The 12032-nt window shown below is 40.3% G+C and overlaps 1 protein-coding gene across 1 annotated transcript in view; it reads right to left on the reverse strand.

Moving 5' to 3' along the window:
• Positions 1-12032, reverse strand: part of SMC6 (Structural maintenance of chromosomes 6) — a gene marked incomplete at its 3' end in the record, with an annotated part of 143130 nt that overhangs the window by 22606 nt on the left and 108492 nt on the right. Inside the window, 2 exon segments of the mRNA XM_070094300.1 lie at positions 1755-1877; positions 2643-2764. Of these exon segments, the coding sequence (XP_069950401.1) occupies positions 1755-1877; positions 2643-2764 (245 nt within the window).

The following is a 12032-nucleotide window of genomic DNA, read 5'->3' on the forward strand; positions in this document are numbered from 1 at the left end:
GACATGATGAATGAAACATTAACAGCATAACACTTACCTTTATTGGAGATTCTTCTTAGTGTATAGAAGACTGGAGGAGGAGAGAGATTGGATTGTTTCCAGTTTGGAAGGGGAATCCCCTTCCATCAACACCTCAGGTACCAATTGCTTTTCTAGGGTTGCTTCTCTTCTCTGTTTCTTAATGCCACTAGGACCACCTTGAGTCACTGGAGTCCTGTCTCGCAAAATAACTGTGGAGAGAGCTCTGTTTCTGGCGTCTCTAACACTTTCCTAAAATGGCCCAAGACTTTGTCACTGTACATGTTGCCAACATGGCTTGCAACAACCTTGTCAGGGTAATGTTTCTCCATAAAGCTTTCCATCTTACCCCACATAGCAAAAATCTCTTTAATTTCTGAAGAAGGCACCTTCTTCCATCTCTCTTCCTCCTCCTCTGCAGCAAGATTCTGAGCTGCAATCTGTTGCTGTTCCTGCTGAAGCTCTTGCAGCTCCTCAGTGGTGAGCTCTTTGTTGTGGTCTTCCACCAACTCTTCCACATCCTCCAAACTCACATCCAACCCCATGGAACTCCCCAGTGCCACAATTGATTTAACAACAGACATAGGCTCATCAGGGTCAGTCCCAAACCCTTCAAAATCCTTCTTGTCGACACAATCTGGCCACAATTTTCTCCAAGCAGAGTTCAAAGTCCTGGTAGTCACTCCCTCCCAAGCCATACCTATAAGGGTTATGCAATGGAGGATGCTGAAGTGTTCAATCATATTTCTCACCTTCTTTACCACAGGCTTGGCACTAGGAGCTTTCTTTGGAGCCATGGTAGCTTATTTAGTACTTGCAAGAACTAAAATGAGTGGAATATTATGAAATATTTCGTAGGAACATGTGAGGGGACCTTCGCTCACTGGTAAACAATGCCAGACTGGTTGGGTAGGGAGGCCGCCCCGGCTCACACCATGCATACACATCCCGGACGAACTACTATTCGCGAGTCAACCTATGATTAGCGAGCCCATGTTTATACGAAAATATCCCTATGATTTCTGAAATCTATGATTCCCGAGAACTACGAAAAACAAGGGACCACTGTACTTTGGAATAACTCCCAATTTCCCTGTGGGTTTATACTTCATGATAATCACTTCCCATTATGTCAAGTACTGTATGGTGGGTAAGCCAGCAAGCTGCTCAAAAAATTCGTCAACTGAAAGAGTTCAGACTGGGAAAATGTCCAGAGTTCTTCCTATAGAAATTTTGCACAACAATTCAGTAGTAACCATCAATGGTTTTGAGATATTTTCTATTCACTGTTAATTGCAAAGAGAAGACAATGTTGTGCTACCTTTCAGTTAAAGGTTGCTCATTAAACCCAAATCTCCCACTGAGAAAGGGTGAGCCAAAAAATAAGCATTTTCACCATCATTCACACATAATCACTGTCTTTGTAAAGGTGCTCTGATATGACAGTTTAAATGTCACTCCAAATAGCCAATATCCCAAACCTCTCCTTTAAAGTGAAGGCATTGTACTTCCCACCTCCAGGGCTCAAGTGCAGCTAACCAGTTTTCCTGAATCCCTTCACACTCCAACAGCTCATCAAGTCCCCAAAAAACATTTGCCTCCACTCACTCCTAATGTATACCTACTGTATGTCCAAGTGATTAAATTATACTTTTAATATAAAATTAAAGCAAGATAATGATTAGTGAATAAGAAAATCATGAGGAAAGAATTCTTGGTGCATTAACAAAACTTACCTCTTTCCGGTTCTGAATAATATCAGAAGAGATCTTGAGTGCCTTTTGCAAATGATTGTAATCATCTTTCATTTGCTGCAGTTGTGTAGCCTTAAGGAAAAACTTGTACAAGCCTTTTGAGTCCTGAAACCAAAATATAAAATATATAACATTTTCATTTAAATAATTATGATAACCATGATTTGCTGATACTGCCAAGGTTTTTTACATTAAAACCTAAGAATTCTCTTTTCAAGGAATTTAACATTTCAAATGCTTCTTTCTTCATGTGTGATACGTTAAATGAGTGTCTGGTCCTGTGTAAAAAAAAAAAAAAAAATTCAGCCACACTTAAAATGATACAGAGTTTTGCAGTTTTATCAAAAACTTTACTTATGCCAAGAGCACTCCACCAACAGTATCCAAACAGCAGTAACAGTGATACCATTGGTGCTATAAACAACACACATTAGATTCTGGGTAGGAGTCATCCCAGGAAGAGTTGGAGGAAGGGGGTAAGTGTGTTTGAATTTTAGGGGCTTGAGCATTAAGCAAGTTGTGTGAACATGTTAGACAAGAGTGACTGGAGCAAAGTATTTTTTAATGGACATGCTACTGAAGTATAAGCAAGAAGACACTTAGGAAGGGATTCAGGGGAAAACTGGTTTGTGGGACTGAGTCATTTGGTGTGGGAAGGGCAGTGCCTGCACTCTGAAGGAGGGATGGGGATGTTACCATCAGGGTGTCGACTAGTTTTAACATTAGCATACTTCTAGGAAGATGCAACTGAATGAATAAGTGTCTTTCTGTCACCTCCCTTGGTAGGAGAGAGATGGCTGTTGAGGTAAAAAAAAAAAAAAAATCTGTATGTATTTATTCTGAAACTGCTTCACATTAATCTGAACTTACCGCTGTGTTCAGGAAATCTCGAGACATATCCTGATTGAGAATTGTAATTGGGTTGTCAACTTGTATATTGAAGTGGTCCAACATTCTTTGAACCTCGTCCTTCTTCACTGAAACAACTGAACCTAAGGAAATTCTAGATTTAAAATCACTCATACAAAACTGAAAACAAATTTTGAGATGCTCCAAAACTGTGTACTACTGTATGTTATTTTTTATTCTATATGTGGGTGACATTTTCTATCCTGGAGAGAGAGTAGCTATGTGTGTGGAACCTTTCTCCATTTAACTTTAAAAATCTCAAAAAATCTAAATGTTAAAGCGAGAGCAACCACCGTAGAGAATGTACTAAGTTTGGGGTGCCAGGGGTAAATGATAATGGGGGCCCCTTGAACTTTGTATAGAAAGAGGTTTGGTAATAGGCAACATAGTTCATGAAAGAGGATAAGTATACAATACAGTAGGGCTCCGCTTTACAGTGATACGCTAATAAGAACATTTCAAATTATAACAAATAATTTTTTTGTACGGCTGCCTGATTCGCTATTATGGCATCCGCACGTCACTCTTGTTCACATCCTCTGCGAGCTCTGTCTCGATTTTGTCTGGAAACTTTCAAAAATTTCAAGTCTTTTAAAGTTACTGCATATTTTATATTTACTCTGATAATTGTACGTACTTATACGTACCTGTACTTAAATAAACTTATACACTGTACTGGCATGCAGGCACACATTAAAATCACTAAGACTGCCTGACTAGTGTTTAGACACAATAATAATAATAATAATAATAATAATAATAATAATAATAATAATAATAATAATAATAATACAGTGGTACCTCGGGATATGAATTTTTTTTTGTTCCAGAAGGCTGTTCGAGTGCCGATACCAAATGAATTTGTTCCTGTAAGGAATAATGTAAATCAGATTAATCCGTTTCAGACCCCCAAAAATACACTTACAAAAGTACTTACATAAACATTCGAGTTTTGAGATGTGCGTATCCTGAAGTACCACTGTAATAATAATCACTCTGGGGCACTTGATAGAGAATCTTTTCCCAATCACAACGACACCAAAAGTATGAAATTTAATGGAAAACTTACGGACTTATGCTCTCGCGAAGTTAGCAGTCTCGACAAAGTTTACGCATCGGCGATTTCGCCCACTTTGAGCCCTATTATCGGCCAATTCCAATGTACCAGTCCACATAAAATCATACCTATCTCTCTAGAACTCCATTTTGTCTATCAAATGAGTACAAGAAACCACCAATTTACCAATTTCAATTAACCAATAACGTGGCCAGAAATTGGCAATTTTGCCAATTTCTCTCAAATTTCAAAAGATGCCAATTTCCAAATAGTCCAGAATAAACAAGACAGACATTCCTGGCACTAAAATAACATTTCCTCTGTTCATTACTCATGACCCCAGGCCTCTCTTACATTTCTTTGGCTTTCCACTTTGAATTTTTATTCTCATAAAAAATAGAAGATTTATGTTATGCAGACTACTGCATTTGTGTAGAAATGGTATAAATAATATCAGCACACTTATGAAAGAATATTCAACTCACCAACTGACATGTATTGGATGCGTGGCATGATTTATTTACCTTTGAACTTTGACAAAAATCGAACATTTCTGCTACTTGGAGCTCAGTTACAAGGTGCTTTTCATTGCGAAACCAATCAAAATTATCTCAATTTCCATAATATGTCTTCCATTCTATAAAATGAGACCAGGAAAACTAGAATACCACCATAAACAGCATACGAAAATATACTACAGTCGCTGTTTTAAACCAAAAACATGGTTGGAGGTTTTTTTTCCTCATTATGCAGTGTGTGCTGCAGGATTTTTTTTATCCTACGCACACTGAGCACATAGATCCATTCTTTCATATGTAGGCCTACCAGCTTTCTTTCGCTAGATTTGAAGGCACTAGAATTTATGCGTACTAGTACAGCACCAACCCTGGCGTGCAAGCCGTACTGGTATGGCACCAACCCTGAAAGGGTTAACCCTTTCACTGTCAGTCCTGTAATACTATGCCAAAATTCTAGCAGCTTCAGATCTGGTGGGAGAAAGCTGGTAGGCCTACATGTGGGAGAATGGGTCTGTGTGCTCAGTGTGCACAGTATGAAAACAATGTGGAAGGCTGCAGTGAATTGTGGGAGTGCCAATTCAGTAAACCCTGTTCACGATGCCTAGTGGTAAGGAATACCTCACTCCCTGGCTAATTTGGGACTCTTCTTTTCCCAACTGATAGTTCTAACACAGATGAAAGTGTCAGTGAAGATGAATTTCATAGTTTTGAGGAATCTGTGACTGAAAGCAATGTCCAGGATACCAGATACAGATAGTGAAAAGGGAAGACAATGTGAGTGGTGGGGAAGACAGTATGAGTGGTGGGGAAGGTAGCATGGGTGGTGGGGAGGTCAGTGTGGAAGGCAGCGTGTAAGTTTATGCAAGTACAGTGGACCTTCAGGTAAAGGCGGCATCGGCTAATACCAAAATCTGATAGCGGCATGTTTTTGTGTCAAAATACAGTGGACCCCCGATTAACGATATTTTTTCATTCCAGAAGTATGTTCAGGTGCCAGTACTGACCGAATTTGTTCCCATAAGGAATATTGTGAAGTAGATTAATCCATTTCAGACCCCCAAACATACATGTACAAACGCACTTATATAAATACACTTACATAATTGGTCGCATTGGGAGGTGATCGTTAAGCGGGGGTCCACTGTATTGGCTTGGCTAACGCTCAAGAACTCGCAACCCCAAATCGTGAAGTGTCTCCTGGTGTCAAAGAATATTAAAAAAAAAAAAAAACTTATGAAAATGTTAAGATTAATTTTTTGATTGTTTTAAGCGCCCCCCCCCCCACATTTTTGCGATCAGTACTTACCGAGATATAGAGAAGTAAATTTGGCAGAAAATAAGCTGCGTATGGCAACAGTGGTGAATGCCGCTCACACGGTAAACTTTGGTATACACTGGAACCTCAAAAATCAAACTTAATTTGTTCCAGGAGCTAGTTCTAAATTCGAAAAGACTGAAATTCGAAGCAATATTTCCCATAAGAAATAATGGAAATACAATTAATCCATTCCAGAAACCCAAAAATATTCACACAAAAAATACATTTTATAGAGATTAATTACAGTTTTACATACAACAAATACTATAGTTTTTAATTATGTATAGTAATACAGTGGACCCCCGCATAACGATGGCATCACATAGCGATTAATCCGCATACCGCTTACTTTAATCGCAAAAATTTTGCCGCGCATACCGATTAAAAACCCGCTCACCGATTTTCGTCCGAGACGCGTCCAATGTGCGCCCTCAGCCAGCCTCACATGTGCCGCCCATGCCATTGTTTACCAGCCAGCCTCCGCGGTAACATCCAAGCATACACTCGGAATATTTCGTATTACAGTGGACCCCCGCATAACGATGGCATCACATAGCGATTATTTCGCATACCGCTTACTTTAATTGCAAAAATTTTGCCTCACATACCGCTTAAAAACCCGCTTACCGATTTTCGTCCGAGACGCGTCCAATGTGCGGCCTGAGCCACGCTCACATGTTCCGCCGGTGGCATTGTTTACCAGCCAGCCTCCACGGTAACATCCAAGCATACAATCGGAATATTTCGTATTATTACAGTGTTTTCGGTGCTTTTTCTGGAAAATAAGTGACCATGGGCCCCAAGAAAGCTTCTAGTGCCAACCCTACAGCAATAAGGGTGAGAATTACAATAGAGATGAAGAAAAAGATCATTGATAAGTATGAAAGTGGAGTGCATGTCTCCGAGCTGGCCAGGTTGTATAATAAACCCCAATCAACCATCGCTACTATTGGTGGTACAGCTGCTGCTGCTGCTGCACTGTCAGCTGCTGCTGCTGCTGTAGCACCGTTGTTGGTGTGGCTTATTGAGAATACCAAGAAACAATTAACCCCAGAGGATTTGCCACCCAGGATAACCCAAAAAAGTCAGTGTCATCGAAGACTGTCTAACTTATTTCCATTGGGGTCCTTAATCTTGTCTCCCAGGATGCAACCCACACAAGTCGACTAACACCCAGGTGAACAGGGAAAAATGCCTGGAACTAGTGCTCATATTGGTGAATTTAAAGCCAGCAAAGGTTGGTTTGAGAGATTTAAGAATCGTAGTGGCATACACAGTGTGATAAGGCCTGTTCTGGAAGAAAATGCCAAACAGGACCTACAGTACTCAGGAGGAAAAGGCACTCCCAGGACACAGTGTCTCATCAGTCATTGCTGCATCTTCAATAAAGGTAAGTGTCATTTATTCTTCATTTAGTAGACTAGTACATGCACAATATATACTGTGCATGTACTACTCTACTATTGTGCATGTATCCTTCTCTTTGTGTGTGGGAAAATGTATATTTCATGTGGTAAAAATTTTTTTTTCATACTTTTGGGTGTCTTGCACGGATTAATTTGATTTCCATTATTTCTTATGGGGAAAATTCATTCACATAGCGATTATTTCGCATAACAATTACCCCTCTTGCACGGATTAAAATCGTTAACCGGGGGTCCACTGTATTACAGCGTTTTCGGTGCTGTTTCTGGAAAATAAGTGACCATGGGCCCCAAGAAAGCTTCTAGTGCCAACCGTACACCAATAAGGGTGAGAATTCCCATTGAAATGAAGAAAGAGATCATTGATAAGTATGAAAGTGGAGTGCGTATCGCCGACCTAGTCAAGTTGTACAAGAAACCCCAATCAACCATCGCTACTATTGTGGGCACCAGAAAGACAATCAAGGAAGCTGTTCTTGCCAAAGGTTTAACTGTGTTTTCGAAACAAAGATCGCAAGTGATGGAAGATGTTGAGAGACTCTTATTGGTGTGGATAAATGAAAAACAGCTAGCAGGAGATAGCGTCTCTCAAGCGATCATATGTGAAAAGGCTAGGAAGTTGCATGAGGATTTAATTAAAAAAATGCCTGCAACTAGTGATGATGTGAGTGAATTTAAGGCCAGCAAAGGTTGGTTTGAGAGATTTAAGAAGCGTAGTGGCATCCATAGTGTGATAAGGCATGGTGAGGCTGCCAGTTCGGACCACAAAGCGGCTGAAAAATATGTGCAGGAATTCAAGGAGTACATAGACAGTGAAGGACTGAAACCTGAACAAGTGTTTAATTGTGATGAAACAGGCCTGTTCTGGAAGAAAATGCCAAGCAGGACCTACATTACTCAGGAGGAAAAGGCACTCCCAGGACATAAGCCTATGAAAGACAGGCTTACTTTGTTGATGTGTGCCAATGCTAGTGGCGATTGCAAAGTTAAGCCTTTATTAGTGTATCACTCTGAAACTCCCAGAGCGTTCAGGCAAAAGAATGTCCTCAAGGATAATTTGTGTGTGCTGTGGAGGGCAAACAGTAAGGCATGGGTCACTAGGGACTTTTTCTATAACTGGTTACACCATGCATTTGCCCCCAATGTGAAAGATTACCTAACTGAAAAGAAATTAGACCTTAAGTGCCTCCTGGTGTTAGACAATGCCCCTGGTCATCCTACAGACGTGGCAGAGCGACTTTATGGGGACATGAGCTTCATTAAGGTGAAGTTTTTGCCTCCTAATACCACTCCTCTCCTGCAGCCCATGGACCAGCAGGTTATTGCAAACTTCAAAAAACTGTACACAAAAGCTCTGTTTGAAAGGTGCTTTGTAGTGACCTCAGAAACTCAACTGACTCTAAGAGAGTTTTGGAGAGAGCACTTTAATATCCTCAATTGTGTAAACCTTATAGGTAAGGCTTGGGAGGGAGTGACTAAGAAGACCTTGAACTCTGCTTGGAAGAAACTGTGGCCAGAATGTGTAGACAAAAGGGATTTTGAAGGGTTTGAGGCTAACCCTGAGAATCCTGTGCCAGTTGAGGAATCCATTGTGGCATTGGGAAAGTCCTTGGGGTTGGAGGTTAGTGGGGAGGATGTGGAAGAGTTGGTGGAGGAGGACAATGAAGAACTAACCACTGATGAGCTGATAGATCAACTTCAAGAGCAAGAGGCCAGACCTGGGGAAACTGGTTCAGAGGAGGGGAGAGAGAAATTGAAGAAGTTGCCTACTACAAAGATAAAGGAAATCTGTGCAAAGTGGCTTGAAGTGCAAACCTTCATGGATGAAAATCACCCTCACACAGCTATTGCAAGCCGTGCTGGTGATTATTACACTGACAATGTTGTGAAACACTTTAGGCAAGTCATAAAGGAACGAGAGGTACAGGCCACTATGGACAGATATCTTGTGCTTAAGAAGTCCAGTGACTCTGAAGCTGGCCCTAGTGGCATTAAAAGAAGAAGGGAAGTAACCCCAGAAAAGGACTTGCTACCTCAAGTCCTAATGGAAGGGGATTCCCCTTCTAAACACTAACACTCTCTCTCCCCTCCTCCCATCCCATCAATCATCACCAGATCTTCAATAAAAGTAAGTGTCATGTAATTGTGCATGCCTTTTTCAGTTTGTGTGTATTAAAATTAACATTTCATGTGGTAAAAAAAATTTTTTTTCATACTTTTGGGTGTCTTGCACGGATTAATTTTATTTCCATTATTTCTTATGGGGAAAATTCATTCACATAACGATTATTTCGCATAACAATTACCCCTCTTGCACGGATTAAAATCGTTAACCGGGGGTCCACTGTACATATAAAATAACATTTTTACTTACCTTTATTGAAAATTGGTGATGGCATCTGGAAGATAGGGAGGAGGAAAGAGGGAGTTGGGGTTAGTGTTTGGAAGGAGAATCCCCCTCCATGAGGACTTCAGGTAAAGCCCTCTCTGGGGTTACTTTCCTTCTCTGTCTTTTAATGCCACTAGGACCAGCTTGAGAGTCACTGGACCCCTGTCTCACAAAATAACTGTCCACAGTCCTCTGTTTCTGGCACCTCTTTAACATTTCCCTAAAATGGGACATGGTTCTGTCACTGAACTTGTTGCAAAGATGGCTTGTTTCAGCTTGCTCAGGGTGGTACTTCTCCACAAACATTTGGACATCATTCCACTTGGCACAAATCTCTTTAATCTTTGAAGAAGGCACCTCATCCACTCCCTATATTAACACCTTTTGCAACATCAGCTTCCTTGATTTGTTCTTTCTTTGACAGGATAGAACCGATGGTCGAATTGTTTTTCCCATACATCCTGGCAAGCTCAACAAGTCTCTCACCATTCTCATACTTCTGTATTATTTCCTTCTTTACATCTATGGTATTTCTCACTTTCTTTACCACAGGGGTACCACTAGCAAGTTTCTTTGGGCCCATGGCAGCTTATTTCACAGTCCCACAAGCACTAAACACAACGAAATAATCGTAAAATGCGTGAATGAGAGCGCAGGTTAGTGTTCACTCAAGCACAAACAAAGCTAGACTGCTCACGGCGCCTGCACAGGGACGCGGACAGAGCGGGCGGCAGACAAGTCCTGTACCTGGTGGTCCGAAAATAGGGGCGCGTTCGATAATAGGGACACAGTTTGTCCGAAAAAATGGTCATATTTTCGAAACGTTCGATATGTGATACGTTCGATTTTTGAGGTTCCACTGTACTTGCATTGGAAGGTTTCTTGTTTTTTCACTGTTTTATTTTTTCACATAACTTATGGCCTGTGAGACCAAAGTAAGGTGCAATGTACATATATACACTCGTTGTATACAACACAACAAGCGCACAAACATAATTATCAATATATTGTTTACAAAACTTGTTTCCACAAACAAAAATTTTTTTATTGCAGTGGAACCTTGACTTACGAATTTAATCCGTTAGGGGAGCTAGCTCGTAACTCAATTTACTCTTATATCAAATTATGTAATTCGTTCCTGCGCTCTGGAGAGACGAGAAAAAAATATGTACTTGAATATGACGCTATTATCAACTGTACGGCTTATCTATCACAATTCGTCTAATATGACAAAAATATAATTAGCACAGAAACATGATATATACTCTAGAATGAATAAAACAGGCCATAATATGGTGGCAGAAGCAGCGGCAAAAGCGTCGCCATTTCTGCCTCAATTTGACTATAGTACAGTGGAACCTCTACTTGTGAGCACATCCATGTGCGAGTTTTTCCAAATAGTACGAGCAGTCGATGGGGTGATTTTTTGCTCCCATACACGAGCAAAATTTCCATAAGCAAGCAGACCTCAAGGGAGGTTCCTTGACGCTGGTGAGGGGCTCTTGCTCTTCATCTAAGGAATTGTATCTCATTTGTTTGTTGGACTATCTTATTGAAACTTGGGCAGTGTATGATGGAAAGATGCTTCTTAAAGTACACCAAAAATGAAAGAAATCAGAGCATAAATAATGAAGTTCACTTCTCAGCAATTAGCCACCCCTTAGCGGTATTTTGGTATGGTTTTTATGGCTGTATTCTCGTTTTTTTGGTCTCATTTAATAGATTGGAAGATATATTACAGAAATAGATATGATTTTGATTGCTTTCACAATGAAAAGTACCTTGAAATTGACCTCAGCGAGGGAGAAATGCTTGTCTGCTTGACTATGTTCATTCCAACATTCCTGACTACTGTCCATTCCAACATGCAGTCGTGAATGGGTTGATATTATTTATACAATTGTTGCAATAAGGCATAACAGTAAATCTTATATTTTTTGTGTGAATAAAAATTACAAATTATTTATATTGTAATAATAATAATAATAATAATAATAATAATAATAATAATAATAATAGTAATAATAATAATAATATGTATAATAATAATACGCGCGTCAGCGTGTTAGGAGTGAATGGAGACGAATGGTATTTTGGACCTGAAGAGCTGTTGGAGTGTGAGCAGGATAATATTTAGTGAAGGGATTCAGAGAAACCGGTTATTTTTATATAGCCGGACTTGAGTCCTGGAAATGGGAAGTACAATGCCTGCACCTTAAAGGAGGGGTTTGGGATATTGGCAGTTTGAAGGGATATGTTGTGTATCTTTACACATACAGTGGACCCCCAGTTCGCGATGTCATCGTGATCCGATAAATCCGGTATTCGATACATTTTAACGCAAAAATTTTGCCTCGGTTCCCGTTAAAAAACCCGGTATACGCGATTCGTCTGAGACGTGTCCACATGTGGCCTGAACTGCCCCGTGTGTGATAGTGTTTACAAGCCAGCCAGTGTGCTCGCATCTAAGTACATTCGGTACATTCCATATTATCACAGTGTTTTTGGTGCTTGTTTCTACAAAATAAGTCACCATGGGCCCCAAGAAAGCTTCTAGTGCCAACCCTTTGAGAAAAAGGGTGCTAATGACTATTGAAATGAAGAAAGAGATAATTGCAAAGTACGAAAGTGGAGTGCGTGTGTCG

Source organism: Cherax quadricarinatus, chromosome 45 (assembly GCF_038502225.1).
Source record: "Cherax quadricarinatus isolate ZL_2023a chromosome 45, ASM3850222v1, whole genome shotgun sequence".
NCBI lineage: Eukaryota > Metazoa > Arthropoda > Malacostraca > Decapoda > Parastacidae > Cherax > Cherax quadricarinatus.